Raw genomic sequence first — 14,033 nt, forward strand, 5'->3', positions numbered from 1 at the left:
GCGCTGCCAGGGAGCATCCCTTCACCCACCTAACGAGGAGGAAAAGGGGAAGGAAAAAAAAAAAAACAAAAAACAAAAAACAAAACCCCCAGGAGGGTGGGGGAAGCGAATTGGTTTGACTTCCGTTCTGCCGATCCAAGCTGGTTAAGGTTTGCCCGCTAACGATCCCATTTGCTTCCTTTAAACAATAGGCAAAGCCGGCGGGGGTGGGCCGAGAGGGGGATTACCACGGGATTAGAACGTGGCAGGGTTGCGGATGCCACGCTAATCCTGCAGGGTTTTACTCAGGGCTATGGCATGTGTTTGCATTAGTTACAGATGCTCTCTGGAAAAGAAAAAAAAAAAATACATCAAAAATAAAAGAAAAAGAAGAAAGGAGGAAAAAAAGGGAGCCCAAAAGGCTGGGAGGTGAGGGGGAGCGCGGCGGGTCTGTAACGCAGCTGAGAGGTGAAAGGTGCAGCACGGGGGTCTGCGGCCAACGGAGAAACAACCTGGGAAAGGTGATGGGGATGGAGAAGGCTCTTCCCACCCCGCCGGGGAGGGCATGAGGATCGGATCCAGAGCGGAGCATGCCTCCCCCTGCAAACCCTCTGCTTCCAGCAAAATAAGCTGCAGCGAGGCTCTGCTGCTTTCCACCCACCCACAGCCCTCTGCCGAGACCGAGGTCCTCGCTAGAAATGTTCTCATAACTGAAAAACAAGCCAGATCCCCTCTCCGTGCATTTCTCTCTTTCACCCACCCTGCATCCTCTGCACTTCATCCTTCCTATTAAAAAAAAAACAAAACAAAAACAAACCAACAAAAAAACCCGACAAGTCATTCCTTCCCCTTCCTGCGTCTCACGCAAAATTCCCCATCTGTCAATTTAATTCTTTGATCGATGAGAAAGAGCAGGAAAAAACGGCCCGGCACAGCTGGCTTCCCAAGTTAGCCCTGGCAGGATACCACCAGCCCCGCTGGTGACGGCTGAGCACGATGTTTGTGAAGCGCAGAGAACACAAGTCAATAGTAATTTAGCTGGATTGGGAGCAAGTACCTTCCCCGCACGGACGGCGAGCTCCCGGGAGAGAGGGAGCGCGTTCACGCTGAGGGTATCGCCACCTCGCTGGCAAACCTTCCCCCAGCAAGCACTTGCTGGGATGGAGCTGGATCAGCAACCGTCGCCCCGTGCCGGGCAAGCGAGGGAAGAAAAGGGGGACCGAGCTGTTTACAGACCTTTTGTGGGCTCTGCAGTTATGCGATCGCAGGGATGCAGGAGGCGTGCAGGTCTGCACCAGGGCTCTGGATGCCTCCCCAGACCGCTCCCTCCTGCACAGGTCACAGATCCAGAACCATCCCTCACCCCGGGACCGGCAAATTCAGCTGCAGGGCGCTGCGATCCCTTCATCTCTTTCGGTGGAGCTGAAGTATTCTCCCTGCTGGTTTGGAAGGTGTCTGTGATCCCTGTTTTCCAAATGGAGGAGGAGGATCCCCTTCCCCAAATGAGGGCCAGGACACTGCTTGTAGCAGGATCCGTGCAGCCCCCGCTGCCCTCATGCAGCATTTGCCATGATCCTGTTCCACACCATGGGCTGGATTACAGCCCCCAGGCCAACCGTTGGCCAGCCTTTCCATGGCTTCTCCTTACCACCTTACGGATCAGTCTCTTCACCCACAGCACCATCCAACCCTCCTCTGAAGGTCACCAAGCTCTCAGGCTCTCCGGTTATCTTGCAGCAGCAGGTCCCACACATTAACAACACAAGGTGAGGTGCAACTAAAACTCAAAGAAATTGGGGTTTTTCCCTAATATAAGACCCTCCTGCTTCAGAACGGAGAGAAGGTACACTCAGGAACGAGCCAAAAGACTTAAAACAGAGGACTCTGCTTGAAGGCAAGGAGAGCAAGTGCAGGGCTGCAGTCCCAGCCATCTGGGCTGGGCTGCAGCTTCACTCCCAACAGCATTTCTGAAGCCACGTCTGGCAGCCGCTGACCACTTCTGGTGTCCTCACCTTCTCCTGGAACATTACAAAGCCTCAGAACGAGCCATAAAGAATGACCCGAAAACGACACGAAATGGGAAGGCAGCCTATTCCGTTTTATTGCATCTATTAGAGCTATTGAAAAGATGGCTCAGAAGTGGCTTGATTGCCACGACAAACGCCTGCACGGAGGAGAGATTGAGAAGATCAGACCTCTCCTTAACCTAACAAATAACAGCAGAGTGGGACCTGGGAACTGGAAGCCAAATCTCTGTAAATGGTGTCTAGAAATAAGGTGCATAATTGCAGCAGAGAGAAGTCAGCGACAGGATGTCTCGTAGCCCAGGTCCAGACTTCACAAAGTATTTCCTCGCTAAGACAAAAGCGATGGGGCTGACACTGGAGCTGCTGGGTGAGGGGTTTTGGCCGCTGCTACTGAAGACACCAGCCTGAAAGATCAAGGTGGCTCCTTCAAAGCTGGAGACACAGAAACCTGCTGTGATGGCAGCGAGGTGGAGCAGGAGGAGCTCACTGCTCAAGTCAAACCTGCCTTCAAACCCAGAGGTGTGCAGGCCACCATGCCGTCCCCACCGGGCCTGGGTGATAACAACCTCGCAGGCCTTACGGCAATCTTCTCATCCCGAAGCCTCTCCTACAAGCAGATCCACCACACGTTAACTGTGGAAACACCTGTGCAGCACTGTTGTGCCCACAGCAAACCACAAGCTGCACAGAAAAGAGAAAACAGAAGAAAAAGAAGGAACTTTTCAAAACACTTAACTTCCAGTTGCATGAAACTTGGGAGAAACGTATCCTGAAAGCCCCATGAGATAGGAAGTCTCGGTCCTTTGTCCTGCTTTAACACTTTCACCTCTTCTGGCATGCACAAAGTCCTCGCCATGCTCCCTGGCTGCTTTTATTTCTGTGGAACAACCAGGAAAAGGGCCAGGAGCAGCAGAGGCCACATGTCATCCCGTACCAATGGCACAACGCCACCAACACGGCTTGATGCAAACACACAACGCCACGACAGCGAGATCAGCCTCTCCAAACAGCACAGGCAGCTTGTGCTGGTGAATGGCTCCAGATCCAAAAGGATCATAAGAGATTTTCAGAGGGGGGGAAAAAAAAAAAAAAAAAAAAAGAAAAAAAGACTCTTCCGTTGGATGGCAATGCTCAACCTCGCAAAGAAATTTAGGGCAGGAAACAAGGAATAAGTTGAGTTGGATGGTGGGGTAAGACCTGTCCCATCCACTACACTGTGTCTTCTGCAGGCATCTGCCCCCATGTCCTGCTTCTCAGATGTGGCCTGACGCACTTGGCTTGGGGACTAAGGCAAGGACAGCAGCAGCGGTGGCTTTTGGTGGCAAAGAACAGCTGGAGACACCAGGGACCTTGCTCTTGACTCTTTTTCCTGAGCCTTGAAGACTCAAAATTATCTTGTCTCTCCCAAGACAGAAAACTCATGAGGACATCCATGAACAGCGCAGGGACCCCCGAGCTGCTCCCGCACCTTGTGGGGAGAGGAGAAAACGGCAGGAAAATGGGTATTGGGGGGATAAAGTGGGCTTGGTTTCTGTTCAACAGAGTCCAGTCTGCAACAGCAGTGAAACGAACTGCGCAGTCTCAGCCCAGCTGCTCGGCAGGCTGAAGCGGGAGGGGAGAATCAAGGCAGGGTGGCAATGCTGTACGGGCTCTGTATCCTCTCCATCCCAGCTCCATACAGGAAAATCAGCCTCCAGCTGGGGAGGAAATGCGAAGGAGCATCCCCAAGGTGGCTGAAGGCAGAGTGGAAGCTGCAGTTTTTCCCTCTTTTTGGCCATCACTGTTGTTTTCCGCAAGCTCCCAGCAAAAGGGACAGGGCTCAGCTCCCTCCCGTCCTCCAGGCAAGCTCGCCTCGAAATCAAGAGAGGGTACTTCCCCAAGAAATAAAACCTCACCCGTGAAACTCCAGCCTGCCAAGCGTGGTGCTGAGAGGCTGAGGTCTGGTTCCAGGCTCCCAGTGCCCAGCAGCGTGCTCCAGATGGGCTTTGTCATGGAGATCTGTTCTGGCAGATCCGGCTCTGCCGCAGGATTCGCTACCAGCGGTTTTGCAGTGGAGGACGTGCGTGTGCGCAAGACAGGGCTGAAGCCATTGGATGTTTGTTCTCTCCCCTTGAGATGGGCTGGAGAGCAGCGATGGCTGCTGCCTTCACTCCCATTTTCGGTCCCCAAAGATGGGGTGTGATAATCTCGCTCCTGTTTTTCAGCCGAGCCCCCGGAGCCACTGCAGCTCCAAGGCTGCATCCCTGCTGCGATGTGAAAATGCTCTTCCGCCGCTCTCCCAGTGTCCCCACCTCGGTGAGGAAGACCCCAGACAAGGGGGCTGGAGCAAATGCAGAAAGAAATCAGAAAGCAAGCTGAGCCTGGGGGAAACAGGAAAGAGGCAGAGCTCACCGGCAGCAGCCAGCAGCTGCTGCAAGCCTGCAGTGACCGTAAAGCCAAGATGATTTTTCCCCCCTAGACTGAGCGGAGTAGAAAGGAGATGCCGAATATAAAATGGGGTGCGCGAAACCTGCTGCCTCCTCCACCCAGGTGCAGAGTCACATCACTGTGATTAAGTATGGTGTGTTCCCCCTCCAGCACGTTCACCCCCCAGCATCCTCCCCGCTGCCTCACACAAGCCCCAAGCAGCACAGCTCTACGCCCAGGCTATGACACACACTTAGACACCCCTGTGCTCCTTTTGGTTTCCTTTTTGGCCCCATGTTGATGCCAAATCAGCCCGTGGATCCCAGTACATCCCACTTTGCTCCACATCCCTCCAGTCGTACCCACCCTCAACCCTTCCACAACCGAAGCGCAGCTCCTCCAGCCTGTAATAACCAGCGCCGCACACACTGCTTCACAAACACGAGGCCGGGTCCCTCTAGAGTCAGGCTCGCTAAATAAGCGACGCTTGCTGCTTTTCCATCACCGGGGATCGCGACACGTAGCCCCAGAACTGCTTATGCCAACACGCCGGGCAATGGGCACGTGTGTGATGAAGAGGGGAGGCTGGGAGGCGACGCAGGAGGAAGAGCATTGATCTCCAGCTTAGCCCTCCAGCCCAGGGGAGCCCTGCCTACATAAATATTTGCCAAGCAATGCGTTTGTGCCTGTCGATGGCTGTCAATAGCAGCCTGCAGTGCTGTTATCTGCGGAGCTGTCATTCTCAGGAACCTGATCCAAACAGCCCTCTCCACATCTCAACCGCTGGCCAAATTATTTGTCCTTTTTAATCCGTGCACTGCACGCACAGAGCCTGTCCCCAAGTATGGAGCACCCTGGGGTGCAGGCAGATGGAGCAAAAAGCATTGCAGCTGGCAACTGGCATCAAGATGCCTCAGCAGCGCTGGCACACAGAGAGTTAACCGGCTCACGCACAGACAGAGAGCTGTCAGACAAAGCCACAGCCTGGATGCCTCCTCCTTCTCCCCTGTGCTTGCATCCTCAGGCTCCAGCATCTACCTGCCAGCTCCAGCAAGCCAGCAGTGCCGGGGAAAGGGCCGGCGTGGACCGGCAGCATGTGCCAGATGGGCCGGTGCCAGGCAGGGCTGCACCCACAAGCCAGAAAGATGCTGCTACGTTACCGTGGAAATGGTCGGCTGTTTTCCGTCTCAGGGCCTCCACCGTCTCCTCTGTGTCTGCCCACTCCAAGACCAGCCTCCGGCCGTACAAATGCGTGCTGTGGCACAGGGCATTGAAGGCTTTCTGTAGAATTAAGAGGAAGAAAAAAAAAAAGAATAAGGGAGAAAATAAAAACAGGCTCACAAGAGGTAAAGACATCCCTCCCTCTGCCCTGAATCTAAAAGGCCCCCAGGGACCATCCTACTTGGAGCACTTTGCTCTGGTGGGGCAGGATTCATCTCCATCAGCGGCTTTGACTCGATCATTTATCTTCTACGTACTCACAGCACAGCAAATACCCGTCGCCGTTCCTGCAGGCTGCTGCTGCTCGCTAGGGAGCGGGTGAAAGCCAGCACAGCAAGCAGCTTGAGGGCGGCCGCAGCCTTGCATTGCCCTGGGACCATCCCTGAGCTGAGAAAGCTGCAGCCTGGAAAGGCTGACAAGATTTGGGGCAGCATGAGGCGGGTCAGCTGCAAACCGAGGCCCTCACGGGCAGCACTAGGCTGGCACGGGCAGAGCAACCTCGTGATTCTCCACCCGCGCTGTTCTCTGCCGACACGCAGTAAAGCACAGCTCAGTCACGAGCAGAGAGGTTGCTTGCTGCTCAGGGGGAGCGAGTTTGAAGGAGGACAAGCCCACGGGGGAAAGCTGCCTTCCTCTCGCCAACTGCTTGGTGATGTTGGCCATGGTGGCAGCAAACGTGGCAGAGTCGAAACCCAACGCAGAAGTCCTTTTCTTTTTTTGCCTACGGTGGTTTGCTGTGTTACAGAAATCCAGAGGTTTCCTTATTGTCAGATTCTGCTTAATAACATCTGTACTGCTGTAATCTCTTCCTGACATTGAATACAAGCGTGCCGGCCAGCACAGTAGCTCAGACGGCTTTCTATACCTGTGGGCAACCAGCAGAGGCACGCAGGAAACAGCGGCTCGATCCAGAGAAGGTTGACTTTGTCCTCATCTCCCATAGACCTTCAAGACCATTCAGGACTGAGCAGGATTGGGCCCATAATGCAAATACCCAAACACACCAGTCAAGTATTTTCATCCCCAAGGGCACTCGAAGTGCTCCACAGCTGTGTGACACACAGGAGAAAAGGAGCCCAAAATGCTCTTCTAAAAACCCCAGCTGAGGCTAGGATTAAGTTGGGTTATAAGCTCTGCAAACTCACATCCCTGGAACAAATTCCACAGCTAAAGGACCACAGAAACCCATCCTGCTATCCAACGGGGACATGTCCTCCATCTAGAGCCCCCAGAGCAGCACCAAAGTTGTCCTGGAAAAGCCCAGACCTCTCCTCTGAGCTGTTTACCCAACGGTTCAAACCATAAACCATCACAGTTGTCCCTGAACGTCACGTTTCTGGGCAGAGCGGCTCTTCCTGCAAGGGGCTTTGGTTGCCCACAGTCGCTCCTTGGCAGCCAGGGCCGGGCCTGAGCCATCCCCCCGGTTAGGAAACTAAAAAAAAAAAACCCCTTCCATTCCCAGTGACCTCTCAGCAGCCTGCATCTTCCCCTCATATAATTCTCATTCAATACAGAAAAAGAAACGAGGAGCAGCAGCTCCACCTCCTCCGGAGCATCACCAAGACTCCCCGCCTTCGGCAGCTCCCCAGGGCCGACCCCGGCAGGGCAGCGCGCCTCCTTTTTAGGGGGTGCCTTCCCCTCCGAAGGGCTTCAAGCCCGGCTGGTGCTTTTGCAGCTACAGCTGTTTTTATTTGCCGCTGCTGTTGTTTTAAAGGCCTATTTTCACTTGGAATGGTATCCAATTAGCAGAGCAATGTGTTGGCTTAAATAAACACTCGGGGGGAGGCGGCAGTGGGGAGTTGCGATGGCTGTTTACGTTGGCACAAAGAGCCATTTCCAACAACTGCAGCTCTAATCGGCGGGTCTCATTTATACTTTTTAATTTCTCACTTCCACAAGGAAGAGGAAGGTCGGAAGACGGGATACAGCCCCGGCAACCTCGCCATGCCCTGCGGCGACGGACCACGCCGAACGTGCTCACGGTGCGAAGTGCGGTGCTTGCTGGGCTCTCACCCTCAAAGCAGCTCGCTCTGCCACATCCTCCTTGTTGCAGGATTGCTTCCATGCCCCGCTGGGCACACGCAGTCCGGGATGAGGCATCCTCTAGATTCGCGGGGAGCACTAGGAAAGGTCACGGAGCAAGAGGAAAGGCAGATGGTGCCATCAAGTTGCGTTGCATGAAAGAAACCTACTGGGAGAGACGCATCTGCCAGTAGCCCGGGAACACCGACCCTTCCCAGACAAACACACTCCCAAAATGAGCTGTTCTGCACCAAGGATGAAGTAAAGCTTGGGATGTCAGGGTGAGATCGCAGAGACCCTCCCAGCCCACACGGAAAAGGTCACGCTGGGACCTGTGCTCCCCATGGCTCCGTTTTCCAGATGGGCTCCTGGAGCTGGGGCTGCAGGAGAGAAGCTGTGTATTTCAGCTGAAAACCAACTGAATGCCACTTCATTTGGAAACCAGCTAAAAAAGAAAACTTAGCTCTTTGTTTCTCTGAGAGGAATTAAGACTTCAGAGGAAAAAAGAGAAGCCACCAATGATTTAAAAGACAAAGGGATGAAGGGGAGAAATGCCATCCCCACACATTCACATTGCTGGAAACCTTCCAGCAAGAGGAGGAAATTCACCACTGCTGCTATTCCAAACAAAAAGATAGGTAGGGGAAAAAAAAAAAATATATATATTTTACCTACATGAGAAATACAAAATGAGGACAAGCAGACTGGCTTTCAAAGCAAGCGGGGCTGGAGGCAGGAACTGTTCTCAGGGTGCGGCTCCTCCACCTCGTGCCTGCCTTCCCAGGACACCTCCTTTGACGACCAAAGCATCGCATGGCCGGAAGTTTGTTGAGTTGTATCTGAACTAGGGATTAGGACAGGCAGGGTATCTGCTCAACTGAGAGACTCACCGGAAAAGATCTCCAATTACCAGAGTTTCACATCATCCTATACTTTTAAGAAAAGGGGAGCCTCCACCACAGAAGGCTCTGTATCCTTAAATGCCAAAAAAGGATTTCATTAAATCTGCCGCGTTTGGCAATACACCCACTGCCAGGCACCACCGAAAGCTGGAGAGCCCTGGCAAACCTCCTGGCAGGTCTCTCTTGCTCTCCAAATGCTTCACGGGCTGCATGAAAACCCTATGGCCTTCTCCCCCGAGAAAACAGGATGCGAGTGTGCTTTCAAATGTAATTTCTGAACCCTCCTGCGTTTCATTTTGCAGAGTTTGGTTCGAGCTTAACATCACAGCCTCAGCGCGGAGGGATTTTGTCGCTAGCTCTGAGTACAGCCCGGGCAGGGCTAGAGTCCCGGCGGCGGATGGAGAGGCGAACAGAGCAGGGAAAAGCAGAGAGAGGAAGGGGAGAGGCTGGAACAGCAACTTAAGTGTTTGTGGGATTCAGAAAGGGAATTTCAAGATTAAGGGGTGGCCAATAAACTCACGTGAAGCCTGGGCTGCTGGGACAAGACAGACACTGCTCTGGAGCACAGCCGGCTGTGCCGGGGCACTGGAAAGGCAGAGATCAAGAGACAGAACCGTTGTCTCCATCACCCCCGAGTGCAATAGCTCCATCCCTAAACGCTGCACTAATTTGGAGGACAGAGCTGCTCTGCCTACAGATTCCCCCTTGCCCTATTAAATACTCAAGCCGATGAGCCTCCGGGCTGGAGTCATTAGAGGGACAAAGGGTCAACAACATTAGGAGACTGATAAATTTCCCTTCCTCACAAGAACCAGTCCCAACTGAGGATGCTCTCTGCGATGCCAGCTGCACATAAGGATTTTTCCTTCCGTGTGCGTGCATTTTTAAAGGGTTGCCTGTCTTTCCCGAATGGGCAATTTCTATTTGGAGACCAGATGTATTTTTATATCAACAGGGGAGAAAAGTAGAAACTTGGCTTCCAGTTAATAGTTCAAAAATAAAAACAATCCCACAACAATTCTGCTCAGGGAACGTCAGGAAACATGTCAAATGGTTAACGCTTCCTCCACCGGAGTTAATTTGCTATTGCTAGTGGATCAAAGTTCCCCTTCTCAACCCCTGACTTCCATGCGCTCCCAGTTAGCGGTCAGCTGGCAATGGAGATTTAAAACCAAAGGCTTGATCAACAGGCATAAAAACCCTCTTTGTGGGTATTACTTTGTCCCTCCAATTGCTGCTTTTGACAGGGACTTCTCCCCATTTCCTACCTTCGCACATGCGCACGCTGTGATCTATTAAACGCTTGTGACGCAGAAGAGAGAGTGCTGTTAATTTCATCTGACGGTGGTGTAACACTCCCAGCCGAGGTGCATCCATCACCCTGGGAGCTGTCAAACGACCCAAGAGACAGCCCCGGCTGCGGATGTCACCGTGGGAAAGCCAGGCATGAGACGGGGAAGGACGAGCAGGAGAAGATGGTACCACCAACAGCGTTCTGTGCCCTGCCTGGACGTCACCTCCTCTGCAGGCAAGGCTGCAGGACGAGCGCGGCTCAGGCACTCACTGCTCCCAGGACAGCGCCTTTCGGCAGCGCTGGCTCTCCTCGAGCAGGCAGCAGGGGCAGCTGAGAGGACGAAACCTCGTCTGCCAGGCACAGCATCGGGGAGTTCAGAGGGGGAGCCCCACACCCCTGTCCTGGCTTTGGAAAATCTCCCACAGCAGCCGTGATTGCTCAGAGAAAAAGACAAACACAGGAGGTCACAGGCTTTAAATGCCCAACAAAGCCACCCTAACTATCCTATTTCAAAACCATCATGTTTTATAAGATGCTTATAAGTGATTTCCAGATCACCACTCTTAGCAAAAACGTCATGGACAGCCACAGCTATTCAGCTGGGAGGTCTCCAGGCTCGCTCCCCTCCTTTCTCATTTCACTTAGCAAGAAACTCTAAGCCAATTATGTTCGTGTTTACCATATTCAGGATCCTATTCATCAATACACAGCGCATCCTTTTCCAGACGGCCAACGGAGTGTACTTGATGTGCCACTTGTGAGACAATTAAATCCCTCAAAGAGATGAAGGTGGAACAAAAAAAAGAAGGAAGAAGAGGAGCTGCTTTGTTGGAAAAGAAGAAACCCTCCCAAGGGATCTTTCATAGGGCAGCTCGCTCCCTGCCTGCGGCCCCTGTGAGCTTTGGGAGCAGTGCCCTGAGCAAGCGCCCTGCCTGACTCTCTCCCCTCCAGCTGGCTGCCAGCACTCATCAGTGATAGACTCGTTTCCTACCACTAAGATATCTATTTGTCCAACGCAGCTGGAATCAGCCACCAGGTCTCCAAGGGGCTGAAGAGGGACAGGAGGCAGACACTGAGCGGAAAAGTGGGTGCTGTCTCATTCACCCCCAAACCAGCAGCTGAGCAGGAGTAAAGAACCAGCCAGGTCCCTGTATGCACCTTTCCATCAAACCCTTAAAGTTTCCTTAGGAAAAGACCAATTGAAAAACCAGGAACAAAGCCTGAATGCCTCTGGAGTGAAGCAGAGGTTAAAGCAAAGCAGCCCAGAGCCGGGCTTGGAGCAGAGCTGCAGGCACAGGTCACGCTGCAGGGAGAGCACCCGTGCTCCTGGGGGGCTCACTGCACCACACGGCGCCCAGCAAGCCGGCCCCCTTGTCGGGAGGATGAACGCTGAGCAGAAGGAAGTTTGAGTTAGGATCAATACGGGACTAACAAAGAAACTCTATGTACTGTGCTATACGGGAGGTCAGGCTAGAACAGATGATCTAATATTCCCTGGTGATCTTGGATCAATGAATCCTGTCTAAAAACATAAACACAGGCTATGCCTGCTCCCCTCCTCCTTTCTCCTTCATCTCTGCTCACAGTCTTGGAAATCTGGACTCTCGGGGAGTCAGTGGAGCCATGTGGTCCCTTCCCTTCTGCCCACAACCATTCCTCTTCCAGATATGGCACAAACCACCAGGAACAAGCAGCGGCGACAAAATCCGCACTGCTCCAGCGCTGGGGATGTTCACACAATGAGAGACTGCGCCTGGTCCAGCCTGCTCCTGAACCCCCGGCAAAGGGGAAGAGCAGGATGCTATCAGACAGGCTAGAATCCCCTTGTTTCCTCTGCAAATATAGAACTTCAATATATAGGAAAGCTTAAAAAAAAAAAAAATAAAAATAGAGTAGAACATTTTGAACAGCGATCCATCCCAGCTTAAAAGGCTATGGAATGTTTTGCAGCAGAAAGTGCATACAGATTGCAAAAATGTCAAGATATTGGAACGATGGGTTTCGCATTTTCTGGTTGAAGCAAAACGTGCTTTCAACCTGCAAGCTTCAGGAGCTCAGTTCTTGGTGCTGAGAAAGGTGTTTCTCAGGCACAGCCACCTGCTGCGACGTTTTCCACACCGATGGCAAACAGACCACTCTGAGGAAGCATCCTGGGCCAAACCAGCACAGCTAGGTCCCCTCTTCAGATCAAAGCAACAACTGTATTACAGAATTTGATCTCTGTTCCTGTGTTCAGCAAGGCAAAGCAGACACAGACCTCTCTCTCTCTGCTTGCCAGTCTTTTTGACCAACTCACAACTAGTGCTCACCTGTTACGCTCAGTATCTGAAAATGCCAGAGTAAGATTGCTCTCAAAACACATGGAGGAACCGGTGAAGACAGGCCTCTTGCAGCTTACAAATCAGTAAACAGCCACAATATCCAAAACTCCCCTAAAACCAACGCAGTGGTGGAGGTACGATGTGTACTGAGGTTTCCTAAAGTGTTACGTTGGGTTAAAACCATCCCTTCTCACCGCGCTTCTGACAAACCTAAGAAATAAGTCCCTGCTCACCTACATTACGAGAATTTTTAGCCTTTGTACCAGTTGCACCAAACCTCTGCCCGTTACAGCTTCGGTTGTGGTTTCTGTCGTGGTTCCCACATGGGGGTTTTAGGCTCAGCGTAGCCTTGCTGGTGAAGGGTAACAGCCTACCCCAAATCTGGGCCACGACTCAGTGGGACAGAGCCTCCAGGCTCCCTTCTTCACCTCCTGCTCCGAGACCAGGCTGGGAGGGTGCCAGAGTGGGGAGGACTACATCTCACCTTGGCATCCTGCTTGGTGAGGAAATCCACAAACCCAAAGCCCCGGTGGGATCCCGTTCCTGCCATTTTCTTGGGCAGCCGTACGGTCTTCAGCTCTCCAAAGGTGCTGTGAATTAAAGAAGGAAAAGCGAAGACACTGTGAGATCAAAGAAAGAGCCGTTATTTTATCACAAACCACAGCACTATCAGTGTCAGATCCATGTCGTAGCCTTGCCAGCGACGTCCTGTGGCTGCTCTGCTTCCCTGTAAGCCCCATGCCCAAAGCACCTAGTAACCAGTAAAAACTCGGCTTGGATTTCAACATCCTTTCCGATCGCAAACCATAACAAAGCAAAAAACTTCTTTAGTGTAACTGCTACACTTCTCCCTGTGACAACCAAGGACCCAGCCTGCGTGCCATGCCCTGCTCAGGGTGGGTAAACAGCATCGCCAGGTTCCCAGGAGGCAGGGCTGCTCCTGCCCACCATCAGATTTATTTGCACCTTTGAAGAAGGGCTGGAGCGCACAGGATGCAGGCATGAGCCAGAGCACGGCCCCATGGGGACCTATTCTCTTTCCAGAATAGCTCCTCCATCCCCAGAGCCTGTTGTAGGCAGCACTTTCGCAAAGGTGCCATCCCTGGGCATCATTTTTAAGACTGGATTTACTCACTCTAACCTTTCACTTGGGTACCCGCATTTCCCGTTCTGCAGCCAACCACCCAGCCTCTCTCAGGGGCTGAGAAAAAATTGTCTTCTTTAAGCTTGTTGAACGTATAAAGGGAAATAGGTAAATTCAGCAGCCCCAAGCCCTGCACAACAACCCCAGATCCAGCAGTGTTTCAGACAAGCCTGAGTGCCAATGGGATGGGAAGTCAGGAACGGGGAGACAACGGGGCTCCTGTTAAGCTGGAGGATGTGAGGTAGGGCCGGCAGCATCCGTGCTCGGCCACAGCCCAGTGGAAACCTTGTCATGGCACATTTATCCCTGGAGAAGGAACCTGTTGCTTGAGCACCAAAGCACACAGCCATCCCACCAGCCCGGACCTCGGCCAAAAAGCCTGGAAACAGCCCCAAAGGCAGCGCTCTCCAGGCGCCCCTCTCCAGTGCCGTCCCACCAAGAAATTCCAAGACAAAGCCGACGCTTTCCCCGCATCCGAGCTCCCGCTTCCCCTTCTCCTCCCCTCCTCTTATGCCCATTTATCAAGCACATATGCACAAACTGCAGGCGATAAATATTTAATGTGGCCCGGGTCTGAAGAGATGTGTTATTTTATTTGAAAATCTCCACACACGTGAGCACACACAAAAGGAGCCTGGGATGCAGTAGTGCCAAAGAGCACCTGGGAATAAACGCAGTAAAGGCCATAAATGCTCTCCTGAAATGATATAAGCTAAA

General features: G+C 52.7%; 1 protein-coding gene across 1 annotated transcript in view; it reads right to left on the bottom strand.

The window, feature by feature from the left end:
• The window catches only part of RBM19 (RNA binding motif protein 19), a 68,684-nt gene that overhangs the window by 11,263 nt on the left and 43,388 nt on the right, over positions 1–14,033 (bottom strand). Inside the window, exons 22-23 of the mRNA XM_086761665.1 lie at positions 12,657–12,762; positions 5,573–5,693 (exon numbers count right to left, since the gene is read on the bottom strand). Coding sequence (XP_086617791.1) covers positions 5,573–5,693; positions 12,657–12,762 — 227 coding nt within the window. The remainder of the gene's footprint in view (positions 1–5,572; positions 5,694–12,656; positions 12,763–14,033) is intronic.

Source organism: Chlamydotis macqueenii, chromosome 17 (assembly GCF_036417535.1).
Source record: "Chlamydotis macqueenii isolate bChlMac1 chromosome 17, bChlMac1.mat, whole genome shotgun sequence".
NCBI classification, from domain to species: domain Eukaryota; kingdom Metazoa; phylum Chordata; class Aves; order Otidiformes; family Otididae; genus Chlamydotis; species Chlamydotis macqueenii.